This window comes from Eleginops maclovinus, chromosome 7, assembly GCF_036324505.1.
Source record: "Eleginops maclovinus isolate JMC-PN-2008 ecotype Puerto Natales chromosome 7, JC_Emac_rtc_rv5, whole genome shotgun sequence".
Classification (NCBI taxonomy): domain Eukaryota; kingdom Metazoa; phylum Chordata; class Actinopteri; order Perciformes; family Eleginopidae; genus Eleginops; species Eleginops maclovinus.
The window spans coordinates 4,420,442-4,440,744 of record NC_086355.1 but is presented as its reverse complement, the minus strand read 5'-3'; the positions used below and the strand labels follow the sequence as shown (position 1 = coordinate 4,440,744).

General features: G+C 42.5%; 2 protein-coding genes across 6 annotated transcripts; one reads left to right on the top strand and one right to left on the bottom strand.

Annotated features, from left to right (window-relative positions):
* Positions 1–718: 718 nt before the first annotated feature.
* ttf2 (transcription termination factor, RNA polymerase II) lies at positions 719–11,559 on the bottom strand. Of its 3 annotated transcripts, XM_063888317.1 has the most exons (24): positions 11,542–11,559; positions 10,632–10,691; positions 10,295–10,400; positions 9,535–9,621; positions 9,352–9,421; positions 8,279–9,091; positions 7,919–8,039; positions 7,577–7,750; positions 7,228–7,379; positions 6,913–6,994; positions 6,608–6,733; positions 6,292–6,442; positions 5,975–6,080; positions 5,635–5,819; positions 4,873–5,026; positions 4,670–4,761; positions 4,498–4,583; positions 4,160–4,305; positions 3,848–4,027; positions 3,493–3,551; positions 3,195–3,348; positions 2,939–3,021; positions 2,703–2,777; positions 719–1,792 (listed from the first exon to the last, which is right to left on the bottom strand). In XM_063888317.1, exons 2-24 carry the CDS (start codon positions 10,657–10,659, stop codon positions 1,648–1,650), a joined length of 3,375 nt encoding a protein of 1,124 aa, XP_063744387.1. In that variant the 5' UTR covers positions 10,660–10,691; positions 11,542–11,559; the 3' UTR covers positions 719–1,647. The 3 variants fall into 3 exon arrangements, with proteins under 3 accessions (XP_063744387.1, XP_063744386.1, XP_063744388.1); XM_063888316.1 differs by lacking the exon at positions 11,542–11,559 and having other exon boundaries at positions 10,632–10,716; XM_063888318.1 differs by lacking the exons at positions 2,939–3,021; positions 11,542–11,559 and having other exon boundaries at positions 10,632–10,716.
* cenpj (centromere protein J) lies at positions 11,154–20,237 on the top strand. Of its 3 annotated transcripts, none has more exons than XM_063888314.1 (19): positions 11,154–11,272; positions 11,944–12,353; positions 12,976–13,102; positions 13,395–13,589; positions 13,677–13,821; positions 13,984–14,089; positions 14,301–15,017; positions 15,152–15,899; positions 16,255–16,387; positions 16,504–16,669; positions 16,801–16,932; positions 17,547–17,669; positions 17,912–17,990; positions 18,317–18,477; positions 18,611–18,700; positions 18,922–19,062; positions 19,189–19,273; positions 19,416–19,536; positions 19,629–20,237. In XM_063888314.1, the coding sequence occupies exons 2-19, from the start codon at positions 11,976–11,978 to the stop codon at positions 19,819–19,821; spliced, it is 3,840 nt and encodes a 1,279-aa protein (XP_063744384.1). In that variant the 5' UTR covers positions 11,154–11,272; positions 11,944–11,975; the 3' UTR covers positions 19,822–20,237. The 3 variants fall into 3 exon arrangements, with proteins under 3 accessions (XP_063744384.1, XP_063744383.1, XP_063744385.1); XM_063888313.1 differs by having other exon boundaries at positions 18,314–18,477; XM_063888315.1 differs by lacking the exons at positions 19,189–19,273; positions 19,629–20,237 and having other exon boundaries at positions 18,314–18,477; positions 18,922–19,160; positions 19,416–19,541.
* The last annotated feature ends 66 nt before the right edge of the window (positions 20,238–20,303 follow it).

Sequence of the window (20,303 nt, the reverse complement as noted above, 5' to 3'; positions counted from 1 at the left end):
TGTCCGAACTTCAGAGCGTGATAACAGTATGTGATTTGCGATACACAGCAGTAATCATTCAACCATTAAACACATTAAAATAACAGACAAAAACGCGATAGCAATCATTTAACTCAGTCGGATTGTTTTAACCACCTTTGTCTAACATGGTTAACAGGTTCCCATTAAGGACACATTTGAACTGCCTGATTTAAAAGACTGCCAGTTTTAAAAGTAGAATATATTTTTCTGAACTGTGGATTCTACTACCGCCGCAATACTGTCGGTATTTAACACGTTGGGGGAGAAAAATCCCGAGGTTTCGTAAAGGCAGCATGGACATTAAGCTTCCCTGTGGATTTTAACAGCATAAACAATGAAAACATGGTGGACTCCACAGAGGGACAGGTTTTAAAACATCAAGGGAAGCACCTGATGCAATCTGTACATGTTTATAAAAGCATATACATTAACATCTCCTATATACCATTTTATTATAACACACAACTAACTCAAAATAGCAGATTAATGGTAATTTAGCTAAGTGAAACTCAATCCAACTGCTTGTGGTCAGAAGGTCTTCTGAATATACTGCATTATATCCACAGAGCACCGTATATTTCCAGGCTCCAAAATCAATTATAAACAAACACCAACTTCATATTCACACATCAGGTATAGCACATGTAAAAATCTATATATTATATACCATCTGTTAAAAAGTGAAGAACAAGCAACATCTATCTTGGCAGCATTGTAAAGTGCCAATTCAGGTTTATTGTTTTAAAACGACTTGCCGTACATCTTGACCTAATTTATAAACAATTCAAATGATCAATCCAAATTAAGTTACTATTGAAATGACAATAAGCAGTCACATTAACTTCCATTATTCAAATCAACTGGTTTATGAAAATCATCAATTAAACAAAACAAAAAATATAAAATAATCGCCTGTGAACGGTTTAGAAAAGGAAAAGAAATACAGAGAGACACAAATAAAAGTAAATATTTGCCACACTCCAATGATGAGTCAGCCTGTGGTTTAAAATAATAAAAGATAGGAAAACATACACACACCAATTTTGAATATTACCAAATTATTTGCAACACTTATTATAACATAAAGACGTGATTTAAAGCATCATACTGGACAATACCACACCTCTGCAGCCAGTAAATACAGATGTAGTAGTGTATTCAGGAGCAGCATAATACATAATCAGCGAATATTAAGTACTATGTGAAGCAGAGAACTTTGAATTCTATCTGAATGCAACTGTTGTCTTCGTGAACTTCACTTTGTTGACTAATCTTAAAATATGTTAAGACATGCTTGAATCGGAAGGTGTGACTGTCGGTGGAAATGGCTTCTTTAATTAGGATTTTCACATTTCCTCTTCTATACAGCTACGTACATGTGCCTCTCAATAAATGAATAAAATAACTGAGCATCATTTAAGAAACAGATTTGACCTCGAGCAACAAATCGAGGCAAAAGCAGCATCAGATATTTTTTGTAACGTAACGGAAACCTCCAAATAAAATGTTGAGGCACAGTAAGTCCAATAACATTTTGTAAAGCACTTGAGATGCAGATAGATCTTTGGAAAGCATTTTACCCGAAGGTGATAAAGTGTGACATTTCCCCCACAGTACTCTCCCCTCTCAGACACCAAAGATGATCCTGAGGTCAGCCAGGGAGAGTTTGGTGAAGGTGCTTCCCTTTCCTGAGAGCACGTTCTGGGCCAGCTCCTTCTTCTTCCCCTGCAGCGTGGAGATCTTATCCTCTACTGTGCCGTCACACACAAACCTGGAGACACAGCACTATTTGATTACACACACACACACACACACACATATATATATACATACACATACATACATATACCAAACTATTACATACTTATGACAAACAGACAACTACCAATGAGGAAGATTCAATTTGGGTCCAATTTAGAGATGATTTTGGTCAAAATGAATCAATCTGTGGGTTGCTGCCTATATGACAAACAATTTAAACTTGATCTCCGCTTTAGGCAACATTTATTCTTACCTCCACAATATTATTGTAAATGTAAAACCATAAAATGCAACCTTTTACACTCATAATGTATAAGATAAAACATATCATACAAATGCTGCATTTACACAATCATTTTAAGCCTCTAATATGCAAATTATTATCTCTATTATTAGGTTTAATGATGCCGCTACTTATACTTCGCTGTAACAATGTACATCGAGAATAAAGGATTTATGGGTCTGATAACAGCCCCCCTATCCATTGAGTATTACAATGACTTTTTTGGGAGTAAAGCAAGCTAAGGCTTTTAAAAGCTCATTCACTTTCACTATACTTATGTTCTCTGGAAATAAGCCAGAAAGATAATGCCTTAGATGAAGTAAGATTTGTGCTGAAATACCTATTTACAAAACATTTGATCTTTCTGCATTGCCCAATAACATAAAGCAAGGTTCCTGTAGTTTCCATGCCTTTTGCAAAGATGGTATATTTTTATTTTGCCATTTTAATACTTCCAATGTTAAATATATTATTACATATGAATCATTTAGATGCATTCATTTAATAAGAGTATTTTATAATAATAAACTGCTATTAAACTGTACTGGTGTTTTGTATTCTGTTCAATTAGATACTGCCTCTTGCAATGGAAATGATGAGCACCCACAGAGATACTGAATTCATGATCATTTGTTACCTGTGGATTGTGACATCTTTCCTTTGTCCAACTCTGTAGATCCGGTCACAGGCCTGATCCTCCAGGGCTGGGTTCCTGTCCGAGTTAAAAAAGTATTCAGAGGTTAGAATATCAACCTTTCTTAACCTGAACGTGTCAACAAAAAAACTCACTTCATTAGAAACATTACACATTGATCCGTTTGTGAGGACAAAGTCACTACAGAAGAGTGTCTTTAGGTTTTGTGTGTGTCTCACCAGTGCATGTCAATGAGAAAGAGGTGATTTCCACCAACAAGATTAAGTCCGACCCCTCCAGCACAAAGAGACACTAGCATCACCTTTTGCAGAGAAAAAGAAATATTTGGATTTTTAATATTTTTTGCATTTAATCTCAATATGTTAATTGTTCAAGTCCAGCTTGATCAAAGCAGAACTTTAGGGACGTTCTTCAACTAGGTATTTACATTTGACTTCATAAACATGCAAGTCTACAGTTTTGATGGAGATGTACCTGCGGTCCGTCTGGGTTAGTGTTGAATTCTTCCACCAGGTCCATTCGGCGTTTGGGGTTGACCGTCCCGTCGATGACAGCGTACCTGAGGCCCATCTGACGCAAGTGAACGGCTACGATTTTCAGCATGCTGGTCCACTGGGACACGATGACGCTACACATTACCAGAGGAGAGGAACAACAAGTAGATTTCACATGACGGTAAAATGTAATGGTTCTCTTAGAGTTGTTGCAATAAAATAAGAATAAAAAAGTATTCAGAAAAACAAAAGAGGTCATTCTGAAATTGAATTCTTACCTTTTCTGATCATCGCTCTTCTCTCTGATTGCATTCAGTTCCGAAACAATAGCAGCAATCTGGAAAAATTAATTGGTTCATTTGTTGATAAAATCTTAATGAAATAACACCACTGACAGGAAGTGGTCCAATATGCATTCACTTTCTACATGTAGCATTTACAGCTATGTGGCTTCATCTGCTGTCAAGCAATGACTTCTCATTATTTATCTCGACTTTTGAAAATAATGTAGTGGCTACAGAAGGGCCGAACCTTCTGCGAATAAAACAATAACCATCCAGCAGATATCAGACACATTCTCCCTTTCGCTGGGTTAATTGCCGAGTTAGGATGCCGTGCACAAAGGACGCCCACCTTGGTGCTCTCACTGGTGTCTTCAAACAGCTTTGAGGGGAAGCGAGTGCCATTCAGGGCCACAGTGTCAGTGTGTTGAGGGTCTGATGGGGAGGGGATGGAGGAGAGGGACAGAGCGTTGAGCTGCTCCTCAAGAGACAAGACGATCCCGTCTCCCTGCAGCTCCGACGTGTCAAGAGTCTGAGCAGAGAGAGAGAGACGAGGAGGTCAGGGACTGTTTGTGGTAAGCAGTTGTTTGTGGGTAGGCTTTTAGATTGAAGAGAAAACTGAGTTAAAGCGTGTGTGTGTGTGTGTGTGTGTGTGTGTGTGTACCTTCTTAAGAAGTGACAGGTGACAGCAGCACTGCCTGAGGCGCAGCAGCAGGGACAGGATGTGGACGGTGCTGGACGCCTGCTGAGGCTGCTGAGGCTGCTGGGAACTGGAGGCAGCCGAGTCCGACATACCGAACTCCTGGGCCACTGGGGAGAAAAAACACACACACACACACACACACACACACACACACCACGGTTAGTAAAAAGGTAACACTTTGTAACACTTACCTTAAACCACAGCATGCCGGTGGGTTCGTCAGGCATGGTTCTTTTTTTAGAAAACAAAGTATTTCTAAAAGCTTTGTTTAGGAGTTATCTGTACAACAATTATCTCACCTTTGTCGAAGGGATTGGAACTGGAAGCATTTCCCTTTCCCACGTCCTTATCTTCATGTCTCTTCAGGTAGTTCTGCAGAGTAGATCTGGAGGAAAAGAGCAAATCACCATTCTATTAATCCATCTAACCAGGGATGGGATCTGTTTTTGAATCAATCCTTTGTTGTTTTACCTGGATTGGGCAAAGACCACATCGTACACAGCCTGTTCATCCTTTGACAGTTTGAGTTGGTGCACCTCGCAGGTACGATCAGGAAGAGACACCTGAAACATTCAACAGGTCACTTCAGCCAGAATCAAAAGTCAGAACACCTTAGCTGTAGCCTGCAGGGAGTCCCATCTGTTTGCCAAAGACGAAGGTTTGTCTGTTCCTACCAGAGGGTTTCCCGAGGAGTCCCGCTCGGTTTTGGTTCTTCGCAGCAGCAGAGTCCTGGTCAGGATGTTGAGTCTCTCTCTGCCTCTTTTGGAGCCGTTATCTACCTGAGCCTTCCACAGTTTGTACTCGTCAAATGGAGCACAGCGCAGAAACCTGGAGGACAGACAGAGTAGTTGAATAAAAACAACTTCATTAAAATAAATAAACTGCAAGGTCTAAATCATTTTCAGAATAAAAGCAGGATTTTACAGAGAGGATGTTGGCTGGTTAATAAACACACATTTTTAAGGTTGAGTCTTTTCTATATCCAACTGATCATTTTGTTCACACGGTCGAGCTGATGATTTCAGAGGAGTGTATGTTTCTCTCATATATCAAATAGTATTGAATAGATTTCGGTCTGTAAAGTTAACTCTATAGCGCCACCTCGTGGACATTTCTCAATTCAGAAAATCAAATGATCAGTTTAAGACTTGCGAATTTGCTTCATTGCTAGAGGTTTAATCTACTTGGATAGCTGTTTGTATTCAATTGTATTCTAGGTTTAACGTTTGCCAATTTACTTTGATGTACAGAGCACCTTACATGAACAAAATCTGACATTTATTATACAGAAATCACAGACTTTATGTATTAGTTCAACACACTTTAAAAGGCTTAATAACACTATTATTAAACACACTTGTCTTACTGGTAATAGTGCCTCCCATTGCAAAACAGAGGAAGCATTTCTGCCGGTAAGATTTCAAACGTGTTCTTACTTGAGCAGCGAGTACATGTCCAGCAGGTTGTTCTGGATGGGTGTCCCGGTGACGGCCCAGCGTGCACGGGCTCTCAGCTTACAAACAGCCACGGAGGTCTGCACATTTGGGTTTTTGATGTTGTGGCCTTCGTCCAGAACCAGCCGGGCCCAGGTCACTCGCATGAGAGGACCTGAGTTTGACGGCTGAGGAAAACCACACGAGTAATGAAGCGTCTGCCAGCGTCTTTAGTGTAACTGTGTCTTATTCACACCGGACAGGCTGAATGTTAAACTCTAAAGCTGATAAATGAAAACAGAAGTGCTGCTTTCACATATACACACACACTAGTATTCCTTACCACATGATCAGCATCTTTGCTGGGTTTCTCAGCGTCCTCCTTCTGGACAGGCGCCTCCTTAGAGACCAAACTGTAAGTGGTCACCACCACATCATAACCTGCCAGCCTGATGGAGTACAGAGAACACTTCATTCAGTTTGACCCTGTGTCTGCTTTACCAACACTTTAAACTGGAAGGACATTTCTGTTTAAGTGTTGAAGCCTTTTACATATTAAATCGTTTTGTTTGCCTCAAGCCTGGGTATCAAGTTTATTACAAAATAGGGTAGTAAAGACAGTGTTGTGTGTAAGTGTGAATGTGTGTGTGGTTCCCTCACACTTTGGCACTTCTCTCGCGGTTGGGCCCGTGGTACAGGTACACCGTCAGCTTGCCTGCCTTCACATGTCTTTCAATCTCCATCTTCCAGTGATGGATCAGGGAGGCGGGACAGATGATCAGAGTGCCTTTAGAGGCCACGAGGCTGGAGTCTGCGTGGTCATCAAACGGACTGATCAAAACTTGCATACTCTGAATAATAACATTTCCCCTCCAGAACACAGAGAAGTATTATCTTATTTAAATATGAACTGTACAAAGGGTATTGCGCTCTGTTCTATCATTAGAAAGCAAAGACTGTGACGATATTTAATCACCAGTTTTGGAGATCCAGCCCGCAGCCTTCTCCTCTTCCTTCTTTTTAACCTCCCCTTTTGCTTCGATGTTCTTGGCCAGTATGAGAGCAATCATTGTTAGGGTTTTCCCCAGACCCATGTCATCCGCTGAATCCAGAAAGAGCAAAAAGAGCAAATAATGAAGACACAATTACAATTTGAGGCCTGATAAAAACACATATTTTGTTCATAGTTTGTCAAATTCGGTTAAATTACATGTCTGACTTACTGTAAAAATCACTCAACTTTAATTATATAATAGATAATATAGAAAATAATTCCCATACCCAGAATTCCTCCACAGGGATTTTGAGTCTCCCTCCAGAGCAGCCAGGCCAAAGCTCTCCTCTGATGGGCCAGGAGAGTCACCTGAACAACCAATCACAGCAAAACAATATAAACGACCAATCGGAAGAGGGCATGGAGGTTCCGCTATTATAGCCAACTGCAAAGGCAAATCTCAGCAATATTTCATAAGAATTTCTTTCTAAAACTATTAGAGAAACTAAGATGTGGTTCAAATATAAATTATATCCTCAAACAGCAGAAATAAATACATCTTTCTCTGAAGTTTTTGGTGTCAGATAGTAAGAGTGTGTAACCTTGATGCCCTTGGGGTCAGGGACCTCGGCCTCAGCGTTGGGGCAGGACTCCAGGGATTTGTGGAGATGGTCGATGGCCTGGCAGGTGGCATCTTTTACCGCCAGTAGACGGTTGTTAGTCATCCTGCCGCCGTAAAAGGACTGTGTCACCCCTAGAAACAAAGATGACTATGAGTGAGGGTGTTCACACAAAAGATACAACTAATGCAGTAGAGGAGGAAATAAATCTAAAGAAAAAGAGCCAGATTTTCAGAATACGCAAGGTTCATGTGTTGAATAAAACTGATATGGTCTAACTGAATTCCTAAAACAGCCACAGAAATACTTTTCTAGTTCATGTTCAAACTACCTCCATGCATCTGGGCGTGACCCTGGCTCAGCTGGAGCTCCAGGGAGTTGCCGGAGGCCTGGTGATGGGATAGGCCCGGTGCTGGGAGCAGGATGGTGCCTCCCTGCCGGGCGAAAGGGTTTACCTGGCTGCTACTTGGAAGAGCATCACCACTTTTATGTCCACCATCGGAACCTGAAAAAAATACATTTCATTTGCAGTGGTCAGAAACTATGAACCATATTTATCATTAAAAAACTTTTTGTTTCTTACAACAGCAATAAAATGAAGAGGTGTGTTTATAACATTATATATATATATATATATATTTATATTATTCCTACTGTACAGGGAGTGAGTTACCAGGCTGAGCAGCAGCACAGAGCTTCAAGGACTCCAGAGCGTCCTCCAGCTCTTTCACCTGAGTCCTCAACCTCTCCCCTTTGTCTGGCAGAGCCGCCAGATTCACCACAGAGAGAGTCGCCTGAGGAGGAAGATAATAAGTCAAGAGGACAGACAGGAAATGCAACCTGAGGACAACATCTGTAATTCATTTGTTTAAAACCCAAAGAATAAGGTCCGTCTCCCTGTCTACAGAGTCAGATATACTGTTCCTTCAATCATACTAATTAAGTATAACATTAATTTATCCAGCACTTATCAAACAAACAATTGCCATAAATTACCACAAATGTTGTATTTTACATTTAGTCATTTACTTACCTTTTTCTGTTGGAGTTGAGCAGTGAGCAGGGTGTGCATCCCTTTGGGATCCTCCTGTTGACCTTTAGGCTGGAACCCAGAGAAGGTGGTCAGGGTCTTTTGAACCGCAGCAACAGGAGGAGGTTTCTGAGTCGCAGGTTTCACGGACACCACCACTACATCATCATCATCCTCTTCATCCTCTGGTTGTGTTGGTTTGGTTGGTTTGGTGTTCCTGGTGTTGTCAGAGTCACTGGACACTGGGATGATATTACCAGATATAGATTTAGAAACGCTCTCTTTCACAGTAGGCTTGGTTTGTTCCACCAGAGAGGTTTCACCATTGTTCGGATGCTGGGGTGACTCCTGAAGAGGATCTTGTAAAGTTGTATTTACCTTGTGGGGGTGAACACCCTTAACATTGGAGGTAGAAACTGTTTCTCCTTGCTTGGGCTGGTGCTCTTTAGTCTTTTCTTGCACCTTATCTTTATTATTTTCCACATCGTTTGCTTTCAAACTGTTTCTCTCCTCATCGGATAGTCTCTTCTTGATCTTCATCCCTGGTGGAAGTGGTTTACCTTGGTAAGAGTCTTCTGGATTCACCTTTTCTCCAGCCACCTCCACATTTTCTTTCTGAAAGCCATCTCTTCCCTCAGTCTGGTGACTTGGCTTGCGGTCTTTCTCCTCTCTTCTTTTCTCACCAGCTCCACGCTGTTGCATCCTTCTCCACTCAGAATCCTTGTCCGTCTTGCCGGAGGCTTTAAAGGGGTTTTGGACGGGCGGCAGACAAGAGGGCTGGGTGTAAGATAGAGGGTTTCTCTTTTCTTTCTCTGGCTGCAATGATGGAAGACAAAAAGTGTTTTTTTAAAGTTTTTTTTTAAAAATGGGTTGCAGACTTTGATTTAAGGATTGTATAAGCAATGATTTAAGCCCCTAAATTACATTTTCCCCATCTTCAGTTATATCTGACATATGTGGTCTCTTTGGAAATCATGAAATCAATTCAACATACGTTTCTGAACATAAGTGTGTTAAGATTTATGATTGAAGAAAGGTGTTTAAAGTATACAAATAAAGCTGTATGTATATCTTACTGCAGTCCAAGGCACATTCCCACACCACTTATGGCCTGCCTTTTTACCCTCAATGCACCTGTAGAACAACCTGCAAAAGGAGAATGGACTTAGTTCAAACTGCCTAATGTTAATGTAAAACTGCAACAGGTTTTACTTTTCATTTTGTTTTGTTATATCCTGTTTTGGAAACAATCCACCCACCTGTGGCTCTGCTGTTGTAGATTGTAGGTGAGGGCTTGGAGCTCCACCATCGCATCTTCATGTTGGAGGCAGTGGGACGGTGGGATGCTATAGGTGCCGATAATAAAGTTTAAAAAAAAAACAGGAACACACATCTGTGCACTAACACCACTACTGTTCTCTACTAACCACAAAATTAAAGGAGTAAAATCTAGAATTTGCCAACCAACTCTACTTGTATGCCAGTTGTATTTGACAATGACATGACCCAGAATGTATAAAATAATGGCTTATATGAGGGGATTATAATTGAATACCAATGTGAATAGCACTACCATATCAGTGTGTGCCTATGAGAAGTATTGATGTTTCGAGATAGGAGAGTAGGGACATACCTTTGAGGGACATCTAGCTTTTTTCACAATAATACAGTTTTTTTTAATCATGTCACTGCATGCGGAGTTGATTGGATTCACCCTTGACTTTCGATATCCTCTCTAAATTGGTCTCAGGGATATGTAAGGAATTGTTTTTACTTTTGGATGGATCTGAATTCTAGACTGCATGGGAGGGACTGAGCTGCTTTTGAGAAGTTTCTCTGTGTTGTGACAAACTGTATTAGGGTTAACCTCATGTAGTAGCACTTTAAGCTAGTGCATTTGCAGTATTTGAAGAAAGCTGGTCGGAATTCGTGTGCTCAGGGTTGATTCCACGTATTATAGGTGGATTTGGATAAAAAGTGACAGTGAAATGAAATGTAATGTAGGTGATGTGAGATTACCTGGCCACATGACAGAAATCACAGCCTTGCTGGTCAACGCAGACGTAGAAGCTTTTGCCTTTACTGGGTCCATCTTTGACGCCTGTTTTTAGCAAACATAGGCCGCCTGAATGGGGGACATTGAGAAAGAGATGTTGACATTTAGCTTAACTTTCTTTACGGAACAAGACAGCAACGAAAATGCGGTGACACATTTGGTTCGTTAATTCGGACCATCAACATAACGTGCCTTTTCACGCGCATTTCAAGCATAAATGACTTTCGGTAACTAAACACAATGTTTAACTTCATATTTCGATAAGAAACACTTCACTACCATTAACTTATTATGACTTACCGTGCACAGAACATAAAATCTTCTCCATTGTCCTGACACATTCACTTCAGTTTCAGTTGCCTGAACATGACAGTTAAAATGTTCGTATGAACCAATCGCGACAGTCAGAAAACACATCCGGTATTTACATACCAGAATAAACTTCGACGTACACATTTTTAGATACAACTCACTTTGGATTGCCATAAAGGTAAAGATAAGACGATGGAAATATGAAAAGCAAGTAGACTACACCAGATATTAAGTATACAAAATGAAAAGTAAACAGTTGCTAGATTGTATTAGCTCAGTGACTTTTATTGTGAAACCCTTTTTGCAAGAGAGACGTTGCACCGGATATAATTCTAAACTATTAAAAAAAGAGATATATATATTCCATGTAAATATTACATTGATAACAAATAACTGTTATGGTCGTTTATAATAAACAAAAATGCTCATTTAAACAAAATTAGCAAAACTGATGTTTGAAAAGAGGGTTGAACTACATCACCCACAATGCAACATCTGGTTCGTCGTCATATTCGTTTACTCTCGCGGGCTTTGTTTTGGCATGGCGGCAGGCTTCGAAATTTCTGTTTGTTATGTTTCTATTTGGCACCGTTTCACTCCAATGACACCGTTTCTCGCCCATGTTGCAGGTAAATGTCATGTTTTAAACACTTTTTCAAATGTTGCTAATGTTTCTACCTCGTCTCTACAGTGTAACAACCGTTAACACAACTTTATGTACCTTCAAAGAGCCTGCTAACAACACACATCACCAAAGGAAGCCTTTTAAATGCACCATACATTTACAAAAAATGTACCCAGAGCAACATTACACTATCGGTTAGTGCATTTAATAAATTGTGTCACTTTGTCAATGATTAAGACGCTATATTTCATAAGCAGCTGTGATTTAGTTTACCGTTGCTAACCAAACAAACTGCCTGCTGAGTCGCTACCGTGTAACCGTCTAAACCAGAGACAAGCGTTCTTGATAACTGAATATGCTTCAAGTAAGTCAAGCATAAGTTTCATATGTGGGCCATATTCCATTATACTTTTAGAAATTGCTGCGGGACAATAAAAAATGGACCTCGGGCTGCAGTTGCCCCCCTGGCCGTTGTTTTGACACCCCTGGTCTGACTTGTCAAAGCCAGACCCTTATTAAAAAAGCTAATTGTTATTTCTGCGTAAACGGGTTACCAACTTATATATAGTTTTCTTGGATCTTGGCACCATTTGAGCTTGCTGTACGGTATTTAATCAGGGTGTGATTAACCCTTATTAACCTGTCACCATAATCTTTCTCCAAATCCTGGATTAGCAAGCCCAGCCTGAGACAGTGCCGTCATCATCATGTCATCTCCAGCCGGGCTTCACTTCTCCCAGGCAGACTTCGTGGCCCGCTGGATGCCAAGTAGCACCAGAGCTGGGGTCATCCTGAGCCCGTGCCCGGAATTGGCTGGCTCGTTGAGGCACACCTCTGCCGTGGGCTCCTCCTCCCTGGAGCCAGACGACTCCTTTGCATCCGATTTCGCCCCTCTGCCCGGCTCAGCAGACAGCAGCTGCCTGGGTGTGGATGGATTTACTCGGTCAGCTGGAGGAGAGAGGTTTGGGACTGACATGCCAGTGAACGGTCTGTCCTCTGTGAGACATTTAGATGGAGAGTTGGACAGTTTGGATGAGATGGCAACCAAATCGCAGGATCTGCCCCTAATGATGAAGCTTGAACAGGTGAGGACGTTATGTTTTAGAATCTGCTGTCTCATACCAATAATGTTTTAATGAAACCTCCCTCCATCATGCAATCTGCTACAATGGACATCTTCTTTTAGTAAGGTTTACTCTACATCTTTTATCAGCTGATACAAAACCAAAATTACAATAGCCCTGCAGCAGCACATGCGTTATCTTAGCTAATCTGTTGTTGTGTCCTAAACGTGTGACTTTCCGGCTCTTTGTGTGTACTTAAATGGTGATTATACCACTGCTTCCTGTGTGCTTAACACTACGACCCGTCTCACACAATCTTGCCTCTACCTGCTATTAATAGTGTTTCCACTAAAGCTAGCAAATACTTGGAAGTGTGAGCATGCAAGTCAATCAGCACTTTTAATATGTTCCCTCTTCAGTATGTGCAGTGTGTGATGGACAGCAACAAATACATTTACAAGTTAGAAAGTGGTGAGGTAGAGTTAGTGTCTACCTCACCAGTATGAAGTCACAGGTTCACTACATTCACATTAATACAAAGCCAAGTGTCTAGTCAAAATATATGTAAGGGTTCTGAAAACACGTCGAGTTGCTGTGGATAAGTGTGTAACATTTAGATATCATTGTGTGTGTTATTGTGCAGTTGAGGAAATGGCAGCAGCAGATGCAGGAGCAGCTAAAAGCCCATCAGTTGGAGGAGCTGTTTCGCCTCCAGGAGGAGCAGCAGAGGCTGCTGGGAATGATGGATGGATCTCAGAACTGTGCAGGAGGTAAAAACGAGTGTGACAGTTTCATTTAAGATGTACATATGTTGGAGAGTGTGTGTATTTGCTGTGATTCTCCCAAGAAATGCAAGAATTATGATCTATAAAATAACTTGCAAAATGTTGTTACGTTATTTATCTATTAACCAATCTTTTGATGCAATAACAGTAGGATTTTCTTAACTAAATGTAAGTGATTCCGGTATGTTCCAGTGCCATTAAATATATATATAAGCATGTGTTTATGATTATCGAGATAACATATTATATTATTTGATTTCTGTTATTTATCTCACAGATGAGACAGGACTTTCAGATCTGTCAGAATCAGACTGGCAGGACGACACCTCTTACAGCCCCTCCACAAACTGCCGTGGAGTCCCACAGGAATCAACCCGAGGCCCTCGACAGGAACAAGAGTCCTCACCTGCACAGAGCCAGGAACGGCTACACAGAGGTCAAGATTATCTGGAGGTGGAGGTGGAGGAAGAGGGTGAGGAGGGAAAGCCTAAGGTGACCTCAGCTTTTGCACAGTTTTTGTATTTGTACTTTCGGCATTGACTCTGTGTGTTTCATACAGGCACGTGGAACCCCAGAGAGGGTGATCAGGAACAGAGTGACCTTACTAATCATTTTGATGTGCACGATGACACTTTAATTCCAAATAACGGTTTGGCTGTGACTGAAGAAAACAGCAGTGAAAAGGATGAAGTCTTTCATGACAGGTAAATACGGTACAGTATTGTGTTCAGTTTTAAAATGAGTTGCATAACGAGATCAACCAATCTACTCAAGCAGTAGAAACACATCAGTGTGGCCTCTATGTTTACTGTTCATATGCTGAGAAGTTATTTAGTATTCATATGTTTACTTTTGTCTTTCTTCAGACCTATACAGTCGGGTATCGTGGGTCAGAAGAAGACCTTCGAGGAGTTGTTGGAGGAGCAGCTGAGGCTGGAGGAGCAGAGACTGAAGTCTGCCCCGCAACAGCAGGTCAGAATATACCAAAGGTCCCCTTACAACTAGTAAACAAGTAAATCATCAGTTAGTGCTAAATGTCCCTAATCCCCTTCAATGTCCCCTACATTTTATTTAAAGCTCACTGAGGGGTACAGTAGGGTTAGGGTAATTCAGCTGTAAGCATAGCCTCTCCATATAGGTGCAACAACATCCAAATTCACATTGTGTCTCCTCCCTTTCACAGAGCCATACGGACGCTATACAAGCTCCTCCCAAAAAGGCCTTTCTGAAGCGCGGCGAGGGCCTCTCAAGATTTACCAACCCTCGCAAAGCCTCGTTACCAGATATGGAGTTGAAGAAAGATCCCAAATCACAACTCAAGTCCAGAGCTGTCTCCCGCAGCAACTCGGAGCCTTCATCTTTCCAGAAAGGCGTCACAAACGGCACCCAGCGACTTCCTGTCCAGCGTAAAACTGCAACGCTCAACAAGGAAAACAGACAGAGAAGTTTCAGCTCAGCACCTCAGGATTTAAAATTTGAGAGCAAGACTGCACGGATGAAGGTGTTGGGTAGTCATCAGAGACAGAACACAGAGAAAGCTGAGCCACTTCAAACTAACCCAGAGGGTAGACAAATCAAACAACATCAGCCCGGGCAGTTAAAGGATCAGAGTAATAGAAACGTGGGCCAGGCTGCTAGGCACATGCAGCCAAACCCGGTAACCAAACAGGTGGGCATCTTAAGAGCACCAGGGAAGGCTGGAAGTGTTGTCGCTAGAGGAGAATCGGCAGACGGAGGAGACGGAGTTCCACAGGATTCGTTTGAGTTGTCGTTCCAGGAGAAGCTCCACCGCTGGGACTGTGACCTGCAGATAGAAAACATGGAGCTGGGAGAGTTTGAGCTGCTGGAGCAGGCGGCCGAGGAGCTGTCCTTCTCCTCCAACTCCTCCTTTGTCATGAAGGTTCGTCTTTAAAGTAGTGTGTGCTCTGCTTTATATAATCCAATAGCTACAGTCTTGATTTTGTCTTTTTATATTTAGCCTGCTGACTATTAAATCTTTTATTTCAAAGCTTCTGCTCTGTTCTGTACTTCCAGGTTCTTCAGATGGACCTGCAGCACAGGAGGCTCCACCCACGACGGCTCTCCTCCACCCCCATCAAGTCACCACCGAAGGCTACAGGTCAGGGGAGCAGTGGTGTAGCCAGTGGGAGTGATGAGGCAATGAACTCCATGAAGTGCGATGAAGATGCTCTCATAAACGGCATTACGGATAAGACGGAACTGAACGATGTGCGAGAAGAGAAGCACGAGATCTCTGATGTTTCATCATGTGACTCTGAATTTGAAGACCAGGAAGTAGTGGTCAAACCAGGTCTGTTTCCCAGCACCCTTTGCTTTCCGGCACAGTCTAACCCTCCATATGACAAGCGGTCATATCAGGACGAGGACAGCTGCAGGGACTCAGATGTGACACAAAATGAGGAGGACAGTGACAGCGTCCTGAGCAACGCCGACGACTCGACTCTGATAGAGGACAGGCAGCGAGGGGGGGTTGTGTTTGATGACGACGACACGTGGAACGACCTGGAGGACACCGCAGTCGCCACAGCCAATGAGAGTAGAGGAGATAGTCCGGTTTCCAACGGGATCCCACCCCCGATGCAGACTCTCTTGAGGAAGGTGGCCGCCAGTAAAGTTGTGGAGCTGGAAAAGGAAACAGAGCTTCCTCCTGCCTCCCAGCTCATGACCAGGTTGTTCCCCGCGCTGAAGCCAAAGAACCCGAATGCACCTCTCCCTCCTCCTTCTGTTGCATCTGAGTCCAAAAGGCCAGAGGAGGAGACGGGTGAGAAAACACATTTACATAACCTCTATCTGCATTTTTATTCAACGATGTTTATTTCCCATAATCCCATAAATGTCATTATTATTATCATCCTTATATTTAAGCATCAATATATCCACAACTCCTTCCTGCCTACTTTCTTCTTTCCGTCTCCAACATTGTGGTGTAACTTTACAAAATGACAGGTTTAAAAGGTTTTAATTACAGGAAAACAAATATAGAGAAGTGCTTAGAGCCCAGAGCCCACATCTGTAAATCCTGAAAGAACTGTAAACACTAAGATGTATCACTGAGCTGTAAATATATATTTTATGGCTGATCAATAAAATGTTTGTGTGTGTGTTGTCATCTCCAGTCCAGCAGGTCCAGTCCCGACAGCTGAGGGAGAGACTGGTGGAGCTGGAGATAGAGATCGAGAGATTTAAGAAGGAGAACGCTGCCCTCACCAGACTCAGACAGGAGAACGAGAAAAACCAGGAGGACCTCAGGTGATACATCACTTAATATTTACGCTTTAATCCCCTCCCAACACATATTATTATTTCACTTTGTCCTTGTCTCTCCCTGTTTGCTATTGATGCTTACCTTGTTGCTGTTTTTGTAGGAAAGAGCGTCTGGAGTTTGAGCAGACAAAGGTAGAGGAGCTGGCTAAGTTTGAAGAGTATAAGAGGGAGGAGAACCGGAAGCTGCAGAAGGATCGTAAACTGTTTGAGAAGCATGCGTCAGCCGCCAGAGCCATACCTGACAAGAAGGAACGAGAGGAAATCCAGGTGAGTTCACATGTTGGCTTGTGTCTGATACACATTCATCAAAACTTCAATTAAATTCCAATGAAGATGCATCTGCTGGATGTGAACGAAGCGACTGTTTGCTAACAAGGGATGTAATATGTCCCTGGCAGGCGTTGAAGCAGCAGCTGAGCTCTCTGCAGGAGGAGCTGAGTGGCAGGGAGAGTCGCTGGAGCTCCACCAACAGCCGTCTGCGGCAACAGATCGAATCCCTGAGCCAAGAGAAGAGCGCCCTAAAGGATGAGGTACCCACCTCACCCCTGACTGTTTTACGCATTTACTCCCAGGCGTTTAAAATTGGATCTGTAATACCACAACTGTCAGAGGTCACAAACAATCACGATAACAGACACATCCTGATCACACAATAACACACATGGAAATGGAGCCTCTGTGGATCATCTGTTTTAGAAAGATCCTTTGAAACTTTTTTAAAAGTTGTCCTCTTTGCTGAATACTTGTATCTGTCCAGCAGTGACTCAGTAAGTAGGGGCTTGGACTGGGAATCGTAGGGTCGCCGGTTCAAGTCCCCGAACAGACTTGAAAATATGGAAGGTGGACTGCTACTTGGAGAGGTCCCAGTTCACCTCCTAGGCCCTGCTGTGGTGCCCTTGAGCAAGGCACCGGACACCTCCAATCCCCCCTCCCCATTGCTCCCCGGGCGCTGCACAATAGCTGCCCACTGCTCCTAGTACTAGGATGGGTTAAATGCAGAGGACCAATTTCACTGTGTGTGCTCTGCTGTGTGCATGTATGTGACAATAAAGAGGGTTTCATCCTCCGATTCTTCTGAAGTGGTATTCCTCCTGAATCATTTTTATTTAAAAATGTTTAAGCACACTTTCTCTTTTTATTTAAGATACTTATGTTGGAAAAGCTCCGCCTGAGTGCCTGGAAGAAGAACTCAGAGGAGAAGGACAAAGAAACGAGAGACGCTCCCAAAATGTTTGAGAACAATGTGCCCAAAGGAGTGAAATTCGCTGTAAGCATCTTTAAATGATTTGTTATTGATAATATTTCGTGTAGGGTTAGGATTTTACATTTCTGATAACACAAAAACAATATCAGACCTTCATTTGTTTCTGAGCTTTTGAGCAAATATGTGTCTGTGACTGGGAGAGATCACCGGTGCAAAATTCACATAATGTATGATGTTTGTTAGCATTATTACAGCTTCAGGTTTCAGTTTGATGGCATGACATAGAAACCTCTCTGTGTTTTCAGCTTCCTCTGGACTCCAGGAGAAGCAGCTGTGCAGCAGCCATCAGACGAGGCTCCAGAGACATCAGTCAGGGAACTTCAGGTGCTAAATCATCCCTGTATTTTAGGGAAAGATATCAGGCACATTGGTTTTTTAACTACAGGCTTTGGCAGACCCCTAACTTCATTAGTGTGGTTTGTTCTGAAGATGAATTCAGTTCAGAATCAATGAAAATGTTCTGTATTATGGATGTGCTTTGCCTTGGAAAAACCCATTTGAGTTTTGTTTTCCCCAAAGTTTAGCTAGGTAGGGATCACATGACAAATGGGTGTGTGTGAGGATGACAAATATAAAGTATCACTGACTCTTCCAAAACCTTCAACAGTGTAATGGATTCCAGATTTGTTTTTTGTCTGGTTTGTCAGCAGCGATGAAGAGCAGCCTGAGGAGGCCATCCGGTGCCGGCCCCTCTTCCTCATCGTTGCTGCCCGTCAACAAAACAGACGAGACATCGATTCCTGCCGGGACGAGTCAGGACAAATCTCCAAATCAAGAATCCTCAACCAGCAGCTCTCCAACGAGAGACATGGTTAGTGCTGCTCTCTCCTCTCTGGTACAACAGCCTCTGACACAAATACCTCCTCTTGTTCTTTTTCTTTATTAGCTAGTCCTTGTTTATGTAACAGTTTAATATTTGTTGTCTTTGAAATCCTCTTATGTAGAGAACACAATCTCTACCTCAAGAGCCAGAGTGCAGCGAGTTCAACGAGCCAGAGTCTGATCAGGAGGTCGTTACACACCCCGATGGGAAGGTGAGGAAGAGGAAATATGTGTCATTTTCTACATCAGAGTATGACATCCTGGAAGCTGAAACTGTGTGTTGATGGAGCCACAGGGCACAAGACGTTTACAATATTCAGAAGATTACCAGCAGCTACCTCAGTCACAACCATTGTAAAGATGTGTAGTTTGATCTTACTTTGTCTGTTTGTTGTGAGTTCCTGAATGAGGTCTGGTGCTTCTGATCTCACAGACAGAGAAGGTTCTGACTGGAGGCGATCGTCTCATCGAATTCCCCAACGGGACGAAGAAGGAGGTGTCAGCGGACGGACTGACGGTCAAAGTCACCTTCTTCAACGGAGACACCAAAGAGGTCACAGCCGACCAGAGAGTGGTGAGGACTTGGTTTAAACACAACCTCCCCTCTGCACCCAGTGGGGGTTACATGTGACCAACGTCTACCTCCTCTCCTGAGTCTTCTAGAATAAGCAGGTAAATAAAACCCATCCTCTCCTCACAGGTCTATTACTACGCTGAGGCTCAGACGACACACATCACGTACCCAGATGGAATGGAGGTGCTGCACTTCCCCAACAACCAGACTGGTGAGTCTGGGAGTGAACTGAATGTAATATATTCGTATATAGGGGCTTAATTTGTATTAAATTAACAACAAAACTAAAGAAAACAACACAGATGTTTACAATGTTTCGCTCATCAATACATTGTTTTTTATTTCTACTCCAGAAAAACTTTTCCCAGGTGGCCGCAAAGAAATCACGTTCCCAGACCAGACGGTGAAGAATCTGTTCCCCAACGGTCGGGAGGAGAGCGTGCTGACGGACGGGACCGTCATACAGGTCAACTCGTACGTACAGGGCTCTGCCGTTATTACGTCTGATGATCGCAGCGTTATAAAGTCTCGTCCACCTTCAATTGTGTGTGAATTCTGCCTCTCAGGGACGGCACTAAAGAGATCCTCTTCAACACGGGCCAGAAGGAGATCCACACGGCCGACTACAAGAGAAGGGAGTACCCCGACGGCACGGTGAAGACGGTGTACACAGACGGCCGGCAGGAAACACACTACCCCACCGGACGCATCCGGATCAAAGACAGAGACGGGAACGTCACCCTGGACAACAAAGCGTAGCAAAAACTGCATCTCAAATGAGGGCAGCTGGACGGGATCAGTGCTTATTTTACACGTCATTCCAACACTCTGCCATAGTCAACCTGTTGGATTAAGCTATAAGCCTTTTTAATAACATTTAAATTATTGTTTTATTTACCTCAAGGACTCACTCAAAACTGTTTGCTGGAAAGCTCCGCCTTCTGTCTAAAAAAGTCAAATCCAAAAGTCAAGGTTTGTGCCAGGATATCTTTCAGTTAACCGATCCCCCTCCTTCACTCAGTTTCATACTCACCGTTTACATTCCAAGGACATTCAGTTGGAGCGTCAAGTGTTTGTTTACAACCATTTTAATTTGTGTAAGTGTTAAATATGTATTTATTTTCCTAGCTTTCTGTACATTTTTGTAAAATAAATGTTACCTTTTGCTTTTAGAACCGTGACTCCTTGTTTTAATAACTGTTGGGAAGAGTTTCAAATGTGTATTTATAAAGAAAACACTT

Coding starts and splice junctions, on each gene's coding strand:
- ttf2 (XM_063888317.1), bottom strand. CDS start 10,659: ATGGAGAAGATTTTATGTTCTGTGCACG. Junction 10,401..10,631: donor GATTTTATGTTCTGTGCACG/GTAAGTCATAAT, acceptor TCCCCCATTCAG/GCGGCCTATGTTTGCTAAAA. Junction 6,081..6,291: donor CGCGAGAGAAGTGCCAAAGT/GTGAGGGAACCA, acceptor GTACTCCATCAG/GCTGGCAGGTTATGATGTGG.
- cenpj (XM_063888313.1), top strand. CDS start 11,976: ATGTCATCTCCAGCCGGGCTTCACTTCTCCCAGGCAGACTTCGTGGCC. Junction 15,900..16,254: donor AAGGCCAGAGGAGGAGACGG/GTGAGAAAACAC, acceptor TGTCATCTCCAG/TCCAGCAGGTCCAGTCCCGA. Junction 19,537..19,628: donor ACCGTCATACAGGTCAACTC/GTACGTACAGGG, acceptor TCTGCCTCTCAG/GGACGGCACTAAAGAGATCC.